The 20,272-nt window shown below is 38.0% G+C and overlaps 1 protein-coding gene across 1 annotated transcript in view; it reads right to left on the reverse strand.

The window, feature by feature from the left end:
• EGFR (epidermal growth factor receptor) overlaps positions 1–20,272 on the reverse strand; it is a 229,724-nt gene that overhangs the window by 43,175 nt on the left and 166,277 nt on the right. The window contains exons 9-16 of the mRNA XM_049777187.1: positions 14,082–14,208; positions 13,921–13,994; positions 13,255–13,345; positions 10,279–10,478; positions 8,873–9,005; positions 8,302–8,392; positions 6,307–6,464; positions 2,876–2,914 (exon numbers count right to left, since the gene is read on the reverse strand). Of these exons, the coding sequence (XP_049633144.1) occupies positions 2,876–2,914; positions 6,307–6,464; positions 8,302–8,392; positions 8,873–9,005; positions 10,279–10,478; positions 13,255–13,345; positions 13,921–13,994; positions 14,082–14,208 (913 nt within the window). The remainder of the gene's footprint in view (positions 1–2,875; positions 2,915–6,306; positions 6,465–8,301; positions 8,393–8,872; positions 9,006–10,278; positions 10,479–13,254; positions 13,346–13,920; positions 13,995–14,081; positions 14,209–20,272) is intronic.

The raw sequence follows: 20,272 nt of genomic DNA on the forward strand, positions 1-20,272 counted from the left end.
TTGTTTCTTTGCAAAGTCAACTATATATCTTGTTAACAGAAGCTTCACCAGTATATACTGTTTGATCTTCAGAACAATTCACATGCTTCTAAGTGGTTTGCAGACCTTATGAATAATTACACTTCAACTAAGAGCCCAGAGACTTCCCTGGGATCAAAAGAGGGTACATTTTAAAAGCTCAAAGTTTTTCCTCTCTGTCCAGGCCCTAGTTGTCAATTCTGAATTAGATTAAAGAATTAGCAAAATGCCAGATTTTCTTATCAAGGTTCCTTTTTACCTGAGGGAACAGAGTTTTTTGCTTTTAGGGCTTTCGCAGATAGCGAACCCTAACCCTAACCCTACACTAACTAACTTCCTAAATCTGACTAATGAATAGATTTTAGCAAAAAGGTAAAAAAAAAAAAAAAAAAAAAAAAAAAAAAGACAAACTTATTTGAAAGAGATGTAAATTTTTACTTTGCAAAAACTTTCTTAACAACCCTTTGCTGTGTGGAGGCCAAACTTTGGATGCAAGATCCAGATAAAAAATTAGCAAGTCACTGAGTCCCTTAGATATGTCCTAAAGCAAACATTCCTTTCATCTAAGAGAGCAGTCGGCTTTAAGCTACAGGGATTTTTAAGACTATGAGGATTAAAAAATTCTTTTAATGTTTCTCTTGGTGATACGTTTTCCAAGTAAAGAGAAATTTAATCAAGGCTACATTTGCCTGTACCAATGCTCAATTTTTTTATATATGCTTAGTACAGCAGAAGGAAGATTCATATTTAGACCAATCAAATGTTGGTAACTAAGGTTGAGGAATACCGCCCTCACTATCAGGGAAGTGACCTCTCTTTTGAGGTCTAGTCAGCCATCCGCGCTGGGGGAGCCTCTCAGAGGGCCTTCTGATAATAAACTTCCTTTAGATCGTGGCATTGGTAGCAAGTAGTCTTTGTATCCTAGTCACCATTTCCTTTGAGGTGCAGAAAAGAAGCAAACATTTGAATTTTGATTAGGCTACACAGTCAAGAATAAATTTATATTTAAAAGAAGAAATGGTCTTGAAGAAAGAGCTCAGTGCTCTGCAGAGCATACTTTATTATGTTGGTATTATAGGATCATTCCTCAGTACTGTATGACCTCTGGAAACTGAGCTGAGGCCAAGCACTACTGATGTGGCCCCCAAACTGAAAAATCATTTGTTAAATTAAAAAATAAATTAAAAATATGGGAGAAAATTGAAAGTATATGTTATACAACTTAAAATTAAATATGAAAAATACAAAAACACAGCAAGATTATCCAATAAATCACAAGAAACTATTTCATCTGCATTTCTGACAAGCTTTATGTTTTCAGGGAAAAATTTTAATCAGTATCAAAGATTAATTAGCTTAATTGTATATAAAACAAAGTATATTGGCCTTAAACATTTTTCAATTAACAGTTTAAATTAATATGAGTTTTACTCTATTGAAAGGGTTATTAGGTGTTATAAGTAATAAATTATGAATTATGTGTTCTCTAGTGAGCTGTCGTCATAGTTAATAAATAAAAATAGGAGAAAAATCTTTGAAGTATAAGCTGTTTTATAGTTTGGGGATGTACGGGACCACTTCACTGCTAAGACACTGATTGTAGAGTTAATATTGGAAGAATTTTATGTTAAATGTAAGAAGGATAAATATAGAATGATAACACCTTATAGTGATATTTAGAAATAACTGCATGAAGAAAAGCAATGCTCTAAATGGGAGTTGTCTTGAACACTTTTGGCCCCAGAGTGAGCAAAGAGAAGGAAAGAAACTGAATAGAGGAAGAGAAACACAAATATGCAAGGATGGGGCCAGGAGCCACTTGGTCTCAGGTGCATTGGTGGAGATAAAAAAAGGACAGAACTAAATGTCCAAGTCAAAGTCAACAATAGAATAAAAAAACCCAAACTCTAACAAGCCAAACTTTAAATGAGCCTGTTAGACTGGCAGGCCGGGGGCAAAGACTGGTAGTATGGGATACACTCTGGGAACATGGTGGAGGGAGTTGAACACTGGTGGAGGGATTAGCCCTTATTCACTGTATGTCTAAAACCCTGTTGTGAAGGACTTTGTACATCACAATGGTATCAATAAAATAAAATAAAATTTAAAACAATTGGAAATATTTTGTAAGTGTCCTTGCAGTCTAAGGGCAGATGTAAGGAGAAACTGCCAGTGTTATCTCAGAGATAAATGTCCTTATCTGTCTTTAAATTCTCTCTAAAGGTAGGAGAAAACCATTATTATCGCTCATTCAAGGCAGGAAAGTCAGCTGAGATTGTGGAAGGGAGATGAAGAAGAGCTTTTGTAGAGCTCTTTTGTAAAAATGGTAGTAGTATATAGAATTATGACCATTTGGGGATGCTGGGAATAGCAAATAAGTGCCTCATCTGTGTGTAATGCCTTACTGGACATTGTGATCTGAAATTACCATTCTTTCCTGATGGATCCAAATAGAAACCTTCAATTCTGCTTTGCTCCACATAACAATCATTTGGTAGCAAATTGATCAAAATGGAAGGAAGTCAGGTGAAGCAGCAAAGAAAGCAAGGGAGAAAGTTTCTCAAGCTGAAGTTTTGCCATAAAGGAGAAGGTTCATTGAAACATAGTTTTGGTCCAGCCAACTGGGCTAGTGAGAAGAATGAAAGAGACACAGAAGATGAAAAGGTCAACTGAGTAGATACTCCCAACTCCAATCTCCCAGTCTTACATCCAACTCACACCAGCAGGTGCACAGAGGAAGGACATGTGCCAGGGCTACTACGCTTGCTCAGAGGTGGGAGATAAAAACAAGTGAAAATGTAGGGAAGCTTTAATCTGCTCTTCATGCTTCTAGTATTAGACTCAAAGCTTCACTTACCCAACTGGAGAACAGCCTTCAAGACCTGGACCATCACAGCTGTAGGAATTAAAAAGAAAAAACATCTTTTGACCATTCAAATCCAACATTTTTGTCTGAAAAGTTTTTAACAGTAACAAGGAAATGTGTATTACATTACTTTCAAATCACAATAAAATCACCATGCATCTCAGTATTGCAATATATTTAGCCATTAATTATGTGGTTATTCATTTGCTTATTCACCAGTACATATTTTGAGCATCTGTGACAGGGGTAACTCCAGCCCTAAACACAGTGGACAGTTTCTGGTCTTCATTGCCAAAATATGTCCATGTTTTATTTTGATACAGCTGTCATAGCTGTGGCAAGAGGAGGAGAGTAGAGGGAGCTGAGTTAGGCCATACTAATTAAGGAGTAGAAGAAGAATGGATAAGGAGGGACATGATCTCCAACGCATGCAAAAGGTCCTGTTGGTACAGATCTGAGTGGTAGCTCTGTCTCCATCATTCCACAGAACTATAATGTCTCCATGGAGCATGTCATTTCAGAACAGCAGGAGATTAATGACAAGTGGAGAAAGTGGGGAAATCACAAAACTTATTCAGAGTCCAGGATGATGTTTCTTAAAAGCAGAGGAAATCAACTTTAAAGTATAGTAGTGGCATTTGCCAGTACAACTTTCAATAGAAAAAATGACTTTAAATAGAAGACAGAAATTTCATAACCTGGGGATAGCCAGGGACTTAATTCAAATATGTGAAGAGGACAGGTATTCATCTGACACTGTCACTTATTCTTAAGCATTTCACATCTCATTCAAGATCACTATCCTTTACTTTTCTTGGACTTCAAGTGCACTGTCTTCCAATTACCAGATAATAAAGTTTCTGTATAGCAGTATTGATCTGGGCTTCTCAGACCATGAGGCCTCTTATTTGACAGTCTAAAATCTACTAGAAAAACCAAAATCCATTCTCTAAAAACATTCACTGGTAAATAATCCTCGAAGCTACTAGGCTTTATGAAAAAAAAAAAAAAAAAAGCTCTTTACTGCCTAGATATCTGGCAGTGTTTTCCCTAGTGTATTTCCCTAGTGTATTGATAATGTTTTTCCCTAGTGGGTCCTGGAGTGTCAAAATAATGCAAAATTATAACATTCATTTTTATACTAGAGGTGAAACTTTATGTAGCTCTGAAAGTGATGGGAAACTGACAAAAATTTCTAGTAAAAAGTTTTTGACAGATGAGATCAAAAGGGAGACTAGATGTATTCACTTTTGAAGAAATGGCAAGAGAAGATTATTTGGTTACTAAAAGGTCAAGAGGTTTTTCTGAAAGTTGCTAATACCCTACTTATTTCTTAAGAAAAAAATTGTTTAATACCAAGTACAAGAGGTCTTAACACATGGTATCATTGAGTTTTGCCAGAAAAATTTATTCTCTGTTCTCCATCCAATTTATTTTCTTCGGTTAGAATTGAGAATGACATGATTTTGCCAAGATAAAAATTTCAAAGCAACATTCCTTTCAGCACTAATAAAATGTGTTTCCATTTAAAAATGGCTCTTATGTAAGTTCCTGAACCATTCTTTTCAGAAGTTAGACCCACCTGGGTGGCACGGGCATATCCTTTGAAAGCAGGCACTTTCCCTAACTCTAATTGACTAAGAAGACACCTTTGGGGTAACCTGAGAACCTTTAAAAATGTCCCTTCCTAACGGAACAATAGAAACTCTGAGAGTGTATTGATAAAACACATGCCACAATACACATAAAAGTGCCTTCTCATTTTTCCTTTACTCATCAACTTTTCCCACATTCAAAATTTTAAGTTGTATTTTGTGCAATCCATTCTATAGTTTAGGAGGAATGACTTTAGGGGGCAGTGACAGGCAGTGACAAGGTTGCAATATACCCATACATTTTTCTGATAACCAACAACTTTCAGAGTAAAAAAACACTTAGTTGTGTGAAAGGTAAAGTATTATGAACTCTGTGTCAAATACACATTAGCAGCAATTTACTTGAAAGTGAGGGAGGAAAATGCAGATGTTGGAGAAAATAAAAGACAAATTTAGTGAGATGAGAGATGAGATACTATTGTGAAGTCTGAAAATGAAGTAGTAACACTACTGGAGAGGGGGCCACTAGAGCAAATACCAATAGCATTTTATTTTAAATCTTGGGTAAAGACGGTCTATAATTGGCAAATCTGTTTTCTTTTTTTTTTTTGGGTCACACCCGGCAGCACTCAGGGGTTACTCCTAGCTCTATGCTCAGAAATCGCTCCTAGCAGGTTCGGGGGACCATATGGGTTGCCGGGATTCAAACCACCATCCTTCTGTATGCAAGGCAAACGCTTTACCTCCATGCTATCTCTCTGGCCTGGGAAATCCGTTTCTTACATGAAGTATATTTGTTGCTAACACCAACTGGCTGAACATTCAAAGACTTTATCCCACCCCCTCCCTGCTCCAAGCCCAGTGACATACATTACAGACTTCAAACCAACACAGATTGTTTTACAGAAGTAAACGGAAGAAAACATATAACATTTAGTTTATACAGCTAGGATAAGTCGATCTTGGATTATGACTCTAGTGTCTGAGTTGTATAAAAACACAGATTAAGTGAAAAAATAGTGAAATATAGTTTATACATGCTTTCTACAACATTTCCCCACCCTTTGTACTGGGGATTGAGTCTAATGACTGACACAAGCAAGGGAAAAACTGTATAGCTGAGTTATATTCCTGACCTTTTTATCAGGTTGCAATTTGGTCAACCCTAAAACTGCTACCATGGAGGAATTTTGTAAAATTCAAAATTTCATTTCATATTAAAAAGTTTTAAAATCTTGGAGTAGATGGGGGCAGGAGCTGTAGCGCAGTGGTAGGACATTTGTCTTACACGCGGCTGACCCTAGACGAACCTCAGTTCAATCCTTGGCATCCCATATGGTCCCCCAAACCAGGAGCGATTTCTGAGTGCATAGCTGGGAGTAATCCCTGAGCATCACCAGGTATGGCCCCCAAACAAAACAAAACAAAAAAATCTTGGAGTAGATGGTTATTTTTATAATAAGATAGTAAATATCTCAAACAACAGTGATACTTATTCATTTAGCTAAAAGAATAAGTATTGTTAAACCATTCCAGGGAATGCTTATTAATTGCAATCTGTTAATGCAAAACAAGAACAAAAATTCTCAAGGAAATTTTGGTCACCTTCAGAGGTGACATATAGGACTTAGAGGACTTCGCAATGCTGACACACCCAGGCTTTATTCTATGTTTTTCAATATCTTCTTGTCTAGATATGCTGGTGTTACAGAAAATAGCCCTGAATACCTTTAAAATATGAGCTTCTGCAAGATATTGCCTGGAAAATTGGGAGGCATTTCTGATGTGAAAAATCGCAAGATCAGAAACATTTTGTTTGCTACTCACCCATAGGTACAGTTGATGTGACACAGGTGGCACACATGGTTGTCATCTGCATACTTCCAGACTACAGTGTTGTTTTCACCCAGAATACCTGCAGGACAGTTTCGGACACAATGGGGACCATCCATATAGTTGGTGCACTTCACACAGTTGTCTGGTCCCTACATTGAAGAGCAGATATGCAGTTATGTGTATACATACATTTAAAAAACAGAAGTAAGTTTTAATTTAAAGTGTTTATTGTGAAAAAAGTCAAATGACATAGTTATAAAGTAGGAAAGTTTTATCTGTGACTATATCTGCTTGACGTGACCATTATTACTCATTTTAGAATAGTTTTCCTGATTCAAATGCATTCAATAAAGGAAGAAAGGAAAGGAATGAAATTTATACTTTAGGTAGCATTTTTATGTTTTGTTTTTGAGTCACCTCTGGTGGTGCTCAGGGTCTGCTACCTGCTTGTTGCTTTGGGGTTGCTCCGTGTAGTGGACTGAAAGATCATATGATACCAGAGACTGAATGGATGTGTTCTGCCAGCAGAGCTTTGGTCTCCAGTCCTGGGTATTCTTTTTGGTCCATGCCTAGTTACTTGCAGAAACTATCTTTGTCAGAACAATCTTAATTGGTTCCTATTTATTTTCTTTATTAATGTTACTTGCAGAAACTGTCCTTGTCAGAACAATCTTAATTGGTTCCTATCTATTTTTTATTAGTAAAATGGACTTTCATGCATTTTCACATTTGAAATAAAAGAAATGAACTTTAAAGGAATACATACTCAGTGATGTAACTCTAGACAATCCACATAGGAGGTTTACTTAAGCGGAGTGGTGTCACACCGTTGTGTAAAACACTTGATTTGATTCTACTTGTCAAACTTCAGCAGAGGTGAAACTGATAAGATCGTGGGGGCCATGCCTCATACATTCATAAAGAACTAACGTAACAAAAGGGCAAAGAAGTGTTGCCCGTTAGCTCTGTTTTCTGATGCATCAGGGTTTGTTTTTGTTTTGTTTTGTTTTGTTTGATTTTTGGGCCACACCCAGTGACGCTCAGGGGTTACTCCTGGCTATGTGCTCAGAAATCGCTTTTGGCTTAGAGGACCTTATGGAATGCCAGGGATCGAACCAGGTTCGACCTGGTACCATGTGGCCACTGTTTATTGAGAGATTTAATAACTATTACAAATTAACTCTTAGCAATTTAAGTATAGACTATCTTTGCCTTTGTGTTGTAACAAACACTAGGAAGTAAATTTGCTTATGCCTACAAGGGGGCAGGTTAGGTTGGTAGGTGGAAAACTAGGGAAACTGGGGATGGGAAGATCATGTTGATGGTGGGACTGATGTTTGAACAGTCCATGAATGTTTGAACATTGCCCTAAAGCAACTTTATTATAAACAACTTGATAATTCATGGTGTTCTAATACAAAAAAAATAAAAGAGAAATGTCTGAGAATTGACATCACAACATTAGTATATAGGAACCTGAATTTTCACTTACCCTTAAAAAACTTATGAAACATGTAGATATGAATCTTAATTACAAAAGCTTTTCTAGTTTTGCTTAAAATACCTCAGATAATTATGTACTAACATGTAACTCTTGTTCGCTACCCTTTCATCACTCTACATTTCTTTTAACAAAACTTTTCTTCACTAAAAATAAGAATTTGACGGTGTTTATCTAGAATGAAAAAGCAATAACGACCCATGTCAGATATAGTGAGGGCTATGGCCTTGGTTGCCAAGAAAGTCTCTTCATGCATCTTCTCTGTGGTGGGGAGAAATTGGAGAGATCAGGCAGAGAAGGTCAAGGTTCATGACAAGCGAATTACGTTGATGACTTCCCTGACTCCCTGGAAGGAAACCCAGCTTCATGTCTGAAGGGTAGGTGAGCATATATGACCATTCTGGGTAGTCATGAAGTGACTCTGACTCTGGGCTATGGTTCCATGGCTTTCTCTGATACACATGTGGCATCAATGTGCTCCTTACCCGTCCTGTGCAGGTGACATTCATTGCCTGGGGCAGACACTCTGGATGGCACCGTATGCACTCAGAATTCTCTACAAACTCTCTTGGTTCTCTGAAGAGTAAGAAAGAAAAACAATCAGTTACCCTGGAAGATTCTCCTTCAACACCACAGGTCCTAACTGTTTGAGCTGGTTGGTCTGATACTTCAAGTAAATGAAATGCCTTTCCAGAATTCGTGATTTTAGTTAAGAAGCAGATAGTTAGGCAAGGGTGCACTAGGGACAATATTTGCCAAAGCAAAGAGCAGACAGACGATCATAGTCAGGGTCCATATGTGCCATTCATTACTGTACTGGGTACCTAGAAAACTTTGGACAGCTTCAAGAATCTATTTCCAGAAAAGAGAAGCTACAAATTATTGTAATTAATGAGTAATAAGAATATTAATTCATTTCCTTTTGTGTTCAATTGTTGCCAACAACAAAAATAAAGAAAAGTTCTGAATAAATTAAGTAAACCCAATAGACAGAGTTATAAAGGCAACCTTAGCCTCACTTTCTATCAGGACAAGAGGCTTAAGGAGATGTCTCACCCCTCCAGAATGTTGCACTTCTCCACACATTCCTTGTCCCGACTGACGTTGCGGCAGGACACACAATCTCTGGGCTCTGGGCCCCAGCAGCCCTCTGATGAACATAAAGGATCACACACATGGCCCATGGCCTCTGAGGAGAGAGAGGGCCCACAAGGATGCATTAAGAAACAGTGAGCAGAATATTGTAAAAGGGGTACCGGGTTTTCTGCAACCTGAGCTGCACAGACAAGCTGGGAGAATGGGCAGCCAGGACTGCAGCAAGTCCATTTTCCTTATAATGTAGAAATGTCTTTATAATTTCTTATACAGCCCATTTTCCTTATAAAGTCCAAGCTATCTGGACTTGACCTGAGTAGTCACAGATAGAGACTGATAGTGACAATAGGAAAAGTTCCTGCGACACGCTCACTGCCATGCCACGACCTTTGCACACTGAGTTTTATTTGTATAGACTTCTCTGAGCTTTATGGAACAGAGATAATTGTGTTTTAGATATATTTTTATTTGTAAAGCATGGTTTCAATGTTGCTCATAATACAGTTTTTTTTCACATATAAAGTGGTTCATGATTGAGTTACAGTCATACAATGTATGACTTCACTAGTACTCAATGTCAACTAGTACAACCTTCACTATTACTCAATGTCAACAGTTTTCCTCTCACCCTCCCCATGCCCTCTTCCCTCTCACCCACCCTCTCTTGCCTGTCTCTGGGTGTAGGCATTTTACTTCTCTCTCTCTCTCTCTCTCTCTCTCTCTCTCTCTCTCTCTCTCTCTCTCTCTCTCAGGGACAGAGAGACAGAGATAATTTTCATCTCCATATATGGATGAAGCAGTCAAAATCAACAGTTATTAAGACCACAATCTAAAGGCTAGGAAAAACCAGATCAGGATTTAAACTTAAATCTGTTTCTGCAGGTGGTCAGTGTTGCACAAAGCAACTGTGTGTGTGTGTGTGTGTGTGTGTGTGTGTGTGTGTGTCTGGTTTCAGGACTCCTCTGTGGTCCCAAAGGCACAATGGGAAATGATACTGCAACATGTCCATCCACTTGTGTGTGCATGTTCATATATGTGTGCCTGTGTTTGTGAAGTTAGTGCCATTAGATGCTGAAATAAGGAACTTATAGCTAATATGTGAAATATTCAGTACTGAATTTAGTTCTATAAATCACTAATAACTGCTAGTTTAAATTTCAAGGTAAATTAATCCTGTGAAATGAGAATTATCTGTAAAATATTCTGATGAAAAACAGTAGAATACTACATTTAGGAATACACAGATATCTTCTAATTTGCTTCATTAAAAATAAAAAAGTCATTTTGGAAAATCTCTTCAACATTCTAAAGTCCAATACTACAACCCATTGTGGCTATTTCTGTCATAAACCAGAGGGGTTACTTACTACAGTCATTTGAAAGTCTGTTGTTTGTAATTTTTACTTTCTGATTTGAGGTCCCAAATAGTCTTTTCCAGTTTATTGTAGATACATAGCACAAGTTTCTGTTTCCTGTAACTATCACATCTCCATCACTTATCTCCTGCAGGGAGCGTAATCCCAAGGATGTTATACTTAGGCCGACAACTGCAAGAGAAAACTGACCACTATATTGGAGAGAAGAAAAATAGAATTGTAAGTATATATCTATAAACATATCATCACTAAAAGCTTTTTAACTTGACCACTTTAGATTTACTACAAACTATCTCCTAATTGCTGTATGTCATGGGCAAAGATAGGTCTTACAACATTTGAAAATTGCAAGTGACCTTCAAGTCTCTCCACAGAAATATTAATTATTGGTTCCTTTAATATTCCTCACCCAAGTTGCACATTGTGGGCTGAGTGTCATTTTATTCACTGTGCTTAAGAATATTTTTTGATCATACTGGATGATGCTCAGGGGTTACACCTGGCTTTATACTCAGGAATCACTCCTAGTGGGCTCAGAGAACTATATGGAATATATTGGCAAGTGCCTTACCCACTGTACTATATCACTGCATTTTTATTTTGCTTTGGAATAGAAAATAATCTCTCAAAGATACAAATAGACACCAAAGTTCATCCTCCTCCATTCCTCCTTCCATCTACTTATCAAACAAATAAACTCTTGAGGTTTTTGATAATAAACAGAATAATTTGATATAAGCAGGATAATTATATGTTTCCTATGTTCAAGGAAATATATATCTTATGAAGTAATTGATAATGTTAATCTAATATGATAAGTATGTTGGTAATAGGAATTGCAGAGACAAAAACAAGAGGTAGCTAAACAAGGATTTCTGGGGAGACAGCTTTCCGGAGGTGCTGGTTTTGAAGCCCTTTGGAGCAGGAACTAAGACTTTTTTTTAACACCTAACATTGCAAGTACTTTGCAAGGCAATCAATAATTGTCAAGAGATCAAAATAAAAGCTGTTCAAAGTGAATGGAGGTCTGCTTTTTTCCATTCTGGGCACCTGGAAAAGCTCAGGGGAACTAATTTTATAGGTACTGAGAATGAGAAGCTGAGGAATAGAATTAGGGAGATAATGGGAATGCAAATTTCAAAGCATAGAAGAATTTGTATTCCTTGTAGAAAATGTCAGGCAGCTGAGAAATTCTGAGAACCTAAAGATTTGCATTTTTAGGAGGCTCACTGGACACATGAACAGAGAATGGTGCAGTTGAAAGTATATCACATAAAAATATTGATATTAAAGCAAGAGATTCCAGAAGATCAAAGCAGAATTTAAATACTCCTTTCCATATATCACTTTCTCTCCATACCCTTTTCTCCTCTCTTCCTCTAATTGAGTTTCTGAGAAATGCAAGGTGGTCCTGTGTAGGTGACTTGTACTGTGTAAGTAAATTTCTCCTAGAATGTGCTCAGGGAAATCAAGGCAGGGGTCTATTTACAGGGGTCTGGTTTTGGTGGACCACACTTTGTCCAGTGTGCCCATTGGAAAACAAAAGAAGCGATTCTCATCTTGTCTGATGCCTCAACTGAGCCCAGTGGTAAAGATCAGGCACCAAAGAAAATCAATCTAGTCTTTCCTCTCTGAATGGATCTTGGTCAAAAGAAGACTCCTGAGAACTATGAGCAAAGGCATCTGTCTAGGCAGCAACATAAGCTGAGATGCCAAGGACTAGAAACAAGTGGTTTATAAAGCATTTAGAGAGCCATGCACATCGAATGTGTACTCTATTCTTATTTCCTTGAACACCACACAATACATATTACAAAGTATTTTTAGTCATTTCTCATAACAACCCTTTTTTTACTGGGATGATTTGACCAACAATTCCCTAAACTCCTTCCTACTAGACTTACTACACTCTTTAACGAGTGATGTTTGTGGGTCTCTGTATTTAACAGCTGGAGTAGAAATCCTGACGAAAGTGTTTAATGCTAGAGAGTCTCTTGAATCTTCCTGATAAGATATGCCAGTAAAGGTTTTACTTTGGTACTACTTTTGCCAAAAATGCATAACCTACTTTTAATGGTGAAAGCAAAATCAGCCATCCTGAAAAATGTCTGACTAGAGCCTTTTGGAAGCCTCAAATTCATGGAAGAGATGGAAAAACATGGGAACTGTCAGAGAGTACAAGGGACCAGCTAGAAGCAGCCCGGGGCATGCTGCAACAGAATAAAGGCAACAGGAAAAATTGGTGAACCCCTCAACAAACTGCAATTTAGTTAATAGTACTATAAGAATTAATTTCTCCATTTTGATATTTATTCCTAGTTAATACCTTTCCTTATTGTTTTTTTTCTAGGTCTAATTGTGCTTCTGCTTTTTTTATTTTTTTATTTTTTTAATTTATTTAAACACTTTGATTACATACATGATTGTGTTTGGGTTTCAGTCATGTAAAGAACACCACCCATCACCAGTGCAACATTCCCATCACCAATGTCCCAAGTCTCCCTCCTCCCCACCCGACCCCCGCCTGTACTCTAGACAGGCTCTCCATTTTCCTCATACATTCTCGTTATTAGGACAGTTCAAAATGTAGTTATTTCTCTAACTAAACTCATCACTCTTTGTGGTGAGCTTCCTGAGGTGAGCTGGAACTTCCAGCTCTTTTCTCTTTTGTGTCTGAAGATTATTATTACAAGGGTGTCTTTCATTTTTCTTAAAACCCATAGATGAGTGAGACCATTCTGCGTTTTTCTCTCTCTCTCTCTGACTTATTTCACTCAGCATAATCGATTCCGTGTACATCCATGTATAAGAAAATTTCATGACTTCATTGTTAGGGAAAGCTCTTGAAAACTACATGGAAACTTTGGAGTCTCTTTGCAACAATTTTGAAAACCTCTTCAGCATTATTCTATTTCAACTTTAAAACATGGAGCAGAATCTGTTAGACTCTGGTGGAAGTCAGCTTACTGTTGCTTAGTTCGGCCACGGATGATTTCCAGGTTCTCAAAAGCATGGAGGTCTGTCCTATTTTCTGGCCAGGCCTGAATCAGCAGAAACCCTGTAGGGCAGAATAAAAAACTCAAACACACTTGGCCTGAATACTTATTTCATGTGCAACCTGACTCAGAAAACTCAAGAGACAAGATGAGCTGGAAACATATTTGTACTGATTCTTTTCACTATGCTTTTCTCTGGATGTATAACCAAATGTATATACACCTATCCAAGCACTGTCCTATCTCTCTGTGTCTCCTCATTTCTTGCTATATGTCCAGTATCCGCAGGACTCACTCAATGAGTTATTCCTGGACTATGCCACAGCCTTGCAGGGCTCTGTGATTGATGAGCCTAAACAGGCCAGGCCATGTACAAAGCTGTTACATTCAAGGTGATTTACTTAATTTCCTTGTTCAATTAACATCCTCAAAAATATTCACATCTGTCTGTCCCAGAATAATGTTACTCTCAGGAAAATGGTCTTGGATGAGGTCCCAGGGATGAGAAATGAACATGTTTACATGAAGCTGTTAACAGTTTGAATTTGCTTAAAGCATATAACTTCAACCTGAATTCATAAACATTCTTCTGTGAAACCTGGCTTCCCACTAGAACCATGTGATCTGTTGTACACACCTGTGATTTCCTTTACAGTTCTTAGAATGTCCAGTTCCTTTGGATCTAGAGGAGGAGTATTTGTGAAGCTGTCACTGAAAAATAAAATCATCGATTAGTAGTTTCTACCAGTGGACAAAGCAGATTGTTTATATACACAAAGAAATTAATCTGTTTCTTACCCTTTGAATGCAACTGGCAGGATGTGAAGATCTCCACTAATTGTGGTGCAATTTTTGAAGTGTTTAATGTTTGTGGCATTTATGGAAAGTGTGTCCTTAAATTCACCAATCCCGATTCCATTACAAACTGTAAAAACAAGGAAGATATTTATAGCACTCATAGATAATATAGCATTCATACATATCCTGGGTTAAGAATAGAATCTACCTTGATTAAAGCTCTGTACCACACACAGTCCCTGAATAACACTGAGGGTTACAAATGAGCACAGAATCAAAATTATATCCTGAGCACATCATGACCCTCAGCATCCAATTCCCACCACTCCTCTAAAAAAAGCATAGAGTTGTTCAGGTAGAGGGGAGATTTTTATTGGGTCTCTTAAGTACATGTAACAGCTTTGTACATGGCTTGGCCTGTTCAGGAACCTTGAAAGGCAGTGGAATAGCCTGAGAATAGCTCATTGAGTGAGTCAGGTGGATACTGGAAATGAGGAGACATGGAGAGATAGATGGGTGCTTGGATAAGTATATATAGATTTGTGTATTATACATCTAGAGAAGATAATGAAAAGAATGGAACCAAAAGATTTAGCCTGTGAAATCATCATTCATTCAGCAAATAGTACTGATCCCTGGGTAGTAGGCTTTGGTGTTATACTCCTTAGAGGAGGATCCCTTGCTAGTGTTGTCCTTGCTGAATATTCTCTCTTCTCTCTCTCTCTTTCTCTCTCTCTTCCTCTCTCTTTCTTCCTCTCGTCCTCTCTTCCTCTCTTTCTCTTTCTCTGCTTTTCCAGTTGTACTGCAGTACAGGAACTTCTGTTGCCTATTCTTTGTCTATAGCAGCAAACCCTTCTTCAGCTGTTCTCGTCAGGATGCCTTGACTAACACCCATTGTCTGTGAAGCCTTGCCACATATCTTAAGGAAACTATGTATATGGGTCATGCTCATTTAAGATGTGATACAAAGTCAACTCAATTATATCACTTATATGTGGTATTTATAATAACTTCACGAAGAAATGCAATGGTCTAAATGAGAGTTTTCTCAAACACCCTTGGCCCCAGAATAGAGTGAGGAGAAGGAAAGAAACTGAATGGAGGAGGAGAAAGACAAATATGAAAGGATGGGGGCCAGGGGTCAAGTGGTCTCAGGTACATTGTTAGTGTTATTGTGCCTATGCAAAAAATAAAAAAAAGAAAAGAAAAAAAAGAAGCTCAAACTAATTATTTTGGTTTCTTTTTTTATATTGCTGTTTTTTCTTTTTTCTTTTCTTTCCCACTTTTTTCTTATTCTTTTTCTTTTTTTGTGCTTTGTTTTGTTTTTATTTTAGGACCATGGTTATTGTGTGGTTGTTGTCTTTATTGCTGTAGTGCTTTTTGTTTTTTTCTTTCCTTCTTTTTTATTATCTTTATTTAAACATCTTGATTACAAATATGATTGTGATTCGGTTTCAGTCATGTAAAGAACACCCCCCTTCACCAGTGCAACATTCCCACCACCTATGTCCCAAATCTCCCTCCATCCCACCCCACCCCCACCTGTACTCTAGACAGGCTTTCCAGTTCTCACATTCATTCACATGGTTATGGTAGTTCTCAGTGTAGTTATTTCTGGGTTTTTTTTTGGGGGGGGGGCCACACCCGGTGATGCTCAGGGGTTACTCCTGGCTATGCACTCAGAAGTTGCTCCTGGCTTGGGGGACCATATGGGATGCCGGGGAATCGAACTGCCGTCCGTTGAAGGCTAGCGCAGGCAAGGCAGGCACCTTACCTCTAGCGCCACCGCCCGGCCCCCAGTGTAGTTATTTCTATAACTGCACTCACCACTCTTTGTGGTGAGCTTCATGAAGTGAGCTGGAAGTTCCAGCCCTCCTCTTATTGTCTCTGAGGATTGATGCAAAAGTGACTGTTATTTTTCTTAAAACCCATAGATGATGTGAGACTATTCTGCGTCTATCTCTCTCCCTCTGACTTATTTCACTCAGCATGATAGATTCCATGTGCATCCTTGTATAGGAAAAATTTCATGACTTCATCTCTCCTGACGGCTGCATAATATTCCACTGTGTATATGTACCACAGTTTCTTTAGCCATTCATCAGTTGAAGGGCATCTTGGTTGTTTCCAGAGTCTGGCTATTATGAATAGTGCTGCAATAAATATAGGTGTGAGGAAGGGATTTTTGTATTGTATTCTTGTGTTCCTAGGGTATATATCCCTAGGAGTGGAATAGTTGGGTCAATAGTGCTGCAATAAATATAGGTGTGAGGAAGGGATTTTTGTATTGTATTCTTGTGTTCCTAGGGTATATATCCCTAGGAGTGGAATAGTTGGGTCAAATGGAAGCTCAATTTCCAATTTTTGGAGGAATCTCCATATCTCTTTCCATAGAGGTTGAACTAGACGGCATTCCCACCAGCAGTGGATAAGAGTTCCTTTCTCTCCACATCCCTGCCAGCACTGATTCTCATTCTTTGTGATGTGTGCCAATCTCTGTGGTGTGAGATGGTATCTCATCATTGTTTCGATTTGCATCTCCCTGATGATTAGTGATGAGGAGCATTTTTTCACGTACCTTTTGGCCATTTGTATTTCTTTTTTTTTATCAAAGTATCTGCTAATTTCTTCTCCCCATTTTTTGATGGGATTATATGTTCTTTTTCTTGTAAAGTTCTGTCAGTGCCCTGTATATTTTGGATATTAGCCACTTATCTGATGGGTATTGGGTGAACAATTTCTCCCACACGGTGGGTGGCTCTTGTATTCTGGGCACTATTGCTTTTGAGGTGCAGAAGCTTCTCAGCTTAATGTATTCCCATCTGTTGATCTCTGTTTCCACTTGTTTGGAAAGTGCAGTTTCCTCCCTGAAGATGCCTTTAGTCTCAATGTCATGAAGTGTTTTACCTACGTGTTGTTCTATATACCTTATGGTATCAGGTCTAATATCAAGGTCTTTAATCCATTTGGATTTTACCTTCATACATGATGTTAACTGGGGGTCTATGTTCGCTTTTTTGCAAGTGGCTAACCAGTTCTGCCAGCACCATTTGTTGAAGAGGTTTTCCCTGCTCCACTTAGGATTTCTTGCTCCTTAGTAAAAAATTCGGTGCTTGTATGTCTGGGGAACATTGTCTGAGAACTCAAGCCTATTTCACTGATCTGAGGGTCTGTCTCTATTCCAATACCATGCTGTTCTGATAACTATTGCTTTTTAGTACAGTTTAAAGTTGGGGAAAGTAATGCCTCTCATATTCCTTTTCCCTAGGAGTGCTTTAGCTATTCGAGGTTGTTTATTGTTCCAGATGAACTTCATAAGTGTTTGATCCACTTCTTTGAAGAATGTCCTGGGTATCTTTAGAGGGATTGCATTAAATCTGTATATGCTTTGGGGAGTATTGCCATTTTAATGATGTTAATCCTGCCAATTCATGAGCAGGGTATGTGTTTCCATTTCCGTGTGTCTTCTCTTATTTCTTGGAGCAAGGCTTTGTAGTTTTCTTTGTATAGGTCCTTCATGTCTTTGGTCAAGTTGACTCCAAGATATTTGAGTTTGTGTGGCATTAATGTGAATGGGATTGCCTTCTTAATGTCCATCTCTTCCCTATCATTATTGGTATATAAAAAGGCCATTGATTTTTGTGTGTTAATTTTGTAGCCTGCCACCTTGCTATATGAATCTATTGTTTCTAGAAGCTTTTTGGTAGAGTCTTTAGGGTTTTCTAAGCAGAGTATCATGTCATCTGCAAACAGTGAGAGCTTGACTTCTTCCTTTCCTATCTGGATTCCCTTGATATCTTTTTCTTGCCTGATCACTATAGCAAGTACTTCCAGTACTATGTTGAAGAGGAGTGGTGAGTGCGGACAGCCTTGTCTTGTGCCAGAATTTAGAGGAAAGGCTTTTAGTTTTTCTCCATTGAGAATAATATTTGCCACTGGCTTGTGGTAGATGGCTTCAACTAGATTGAGAAAGGTTCCTTTCATTCCCATCTTGCTTAGAGTTTTGATCAAGAATGGGTGTTGGACCTTATCAAATGCTTTCCCTGTGTCTATTGATATGATCATGTGATTTTTATTTTTCTTCTGGTTGATGTGTATTATGTTGATAGATTTACAAATGCTAAACCATCCTTGCATTCCTGGTATGAAACGTACTTGGTCGTAGTGTATGATCTTCTTGATGATGCATTAGAAACTATTTGCCAGGATTTTGTTGAAGATCTTTGCATCTGCATCAGGGATATTGGTCTGTAATTTTCTTTTTTGTAGCATCTCTGTCTGGTTTTGATATCAAGGTGATGTTGGCTTCATAAAAGCTGTTTGAGAGTGTTCCTTTTTTTCAATTTCATGGAAGAGCCTGGCTAGGATTGGTAGTAGCTCTTCTTGAAAGGCTTGAAAAAAATTCAATACTAGATCCATCTGGGCCTGGGCTTTCTTTTTAGAAAGACATTTGATTACAGTTGCAATTTCCTCCATAGTGATGGGGTTGTTTAGATATGCTACATTCTCCTTACTTAACCGTGGAAAGTTATAAGTTTCCAAGAATTTATCCATTTCTTCTAGGTTCTCATGTTTAGTAGCATAAAGTTTCTCAAAGTAGTCTCTGATTACCCTTTGGATCTCTGCAATATCTGTTGTGATCTCCCCCTTTTCATTTCTACTATGGGGTATCAGGTTTCTCTCTCTCTCTTTGTGAATTTTGCCAATGGTCTATCAATCTTGTTTATTTTTTCAAAGATATAACTTCTGCTTTCTTTGATCTTTCGGGTTGTTTTTTGGGTTTCCACTTCATTGATTTCTGCTTTCAGTTTTGTTATTTCCTTCTGTCTCCCTATTTTTGGTTCCTTTTGTTGGTCATTTTCTAATTTTATGAGCTGTGTCATAAGTTATTCAGGTATGCCCCTTCTTCTCCTGATGTGTGCTTGCAAAGCTATAAATTTTCCTCTCAGGACCGCTTTTGCCCATAGATTCTGGCAGTTTGTGTCTTCATTATCATTTGTTTCCAGGAAATTTTTGATTTCCTTTTTGATTTCATCTTGGACCCACTGGTTGTTCAGTAGTAGGCTGTTTAATTTCCAATTGTTAAAGTTTTTCTTCTGTGTCCCTTTGTAATTCACATTTAATTTCAGAGCCTTATGGTCAGCAAAGGTAGCCTGCAAGATTTTTATCTTCTTGATTTTATGAAGGTATGTTTTATGAGTCAGCATGTGGTCTATACTGGAGAATGACCCATGTACATTGGAGAAGAATGGGTATCCAGATTTTATGGGGTGGAGTGTTCTATATATATCTACTAGTCCTCTTTCTTCCATTTCTCTTTTTAGGGCTAGTATGTTTTTGTTGGGTTTCAGTCTGGTTGATCTATTAAGTGTTGACAGGGCCGTGCTGAGGTCTCCCAAAATTATTGTGTTATAATTGATGTCTTCTTTCAGATTTGTCAATACTTGTATTAGATAGTTTTCTGGTCTCTCATTGGGTGCATATATATTCAATAGTCTGATTTCTTCTTGTTGTACATATCCCTTGATTAGTACAAAGTGTCCATCTTTGTCTCTTATCACTTTTCTAAGTATAAAGTTGGTGTCATCAGATACTAATATGGCCACCCCAGCTTTTTAATGGGTGCTGTTTGCTTGGATAATTTTCCTACAGCCTTTGATTTTGAGTTTATGCTTGTTCTGATTATTCAGCTGTGTTTCTTGTAGGTAGCAGAAGGTTGTATTCATCGTTTTGAGCCATTTTGCCACTCTGTGACTTTTAATTGGTGAATTTAGTCCACTGACATTGAGGGAGATGATAGTCATAGGACTTAATGTCATCTTTGTAGATAGGTTTGCTGTGTTTGTTGGTCTCTCTTGTCTTAAAGTAGACCTTTCAGTTTTTCCTTTAAGGCTGGTTTTTCATCTGTGAAGTTTCTGAGCTGTTGTTTATCCATGAAGCTATGTATCCTTCCTTCAAACCTGAACGTGAGTCAGGTTGGGTGCAGTATTCTCGGTGAGGCATCCATTTCATTCAGTCTTTTCACAATATCCCACCACTGTCTTCTGGTCTTGAGAGTTTCTTGTGACATGTCTGCTGTGAGTCTTAAGGATGCTCCTTTGAATGTAATTTCCCTTTTGCTCTTGCTGCTTTCAGTATTCTGTCTCTATCTGTGGGATTTGTCATTGTAACAAGGATGTGTCTTGGGGTGT

Source organism: Suncus etruscus, chromosome 7 (genome assembly GCF_024139225.1).
Source record: "Suncus etruscus isolate mSunEtr1 chromosome 7, mSunEtr1.pri.cur, whole genome shotgun sequence".
NCBI lineage: Eukaryota > Metazoa > Chordata > Mammalia > Eulipotyphla > Soricidae > Suncus > Suncus etruscus.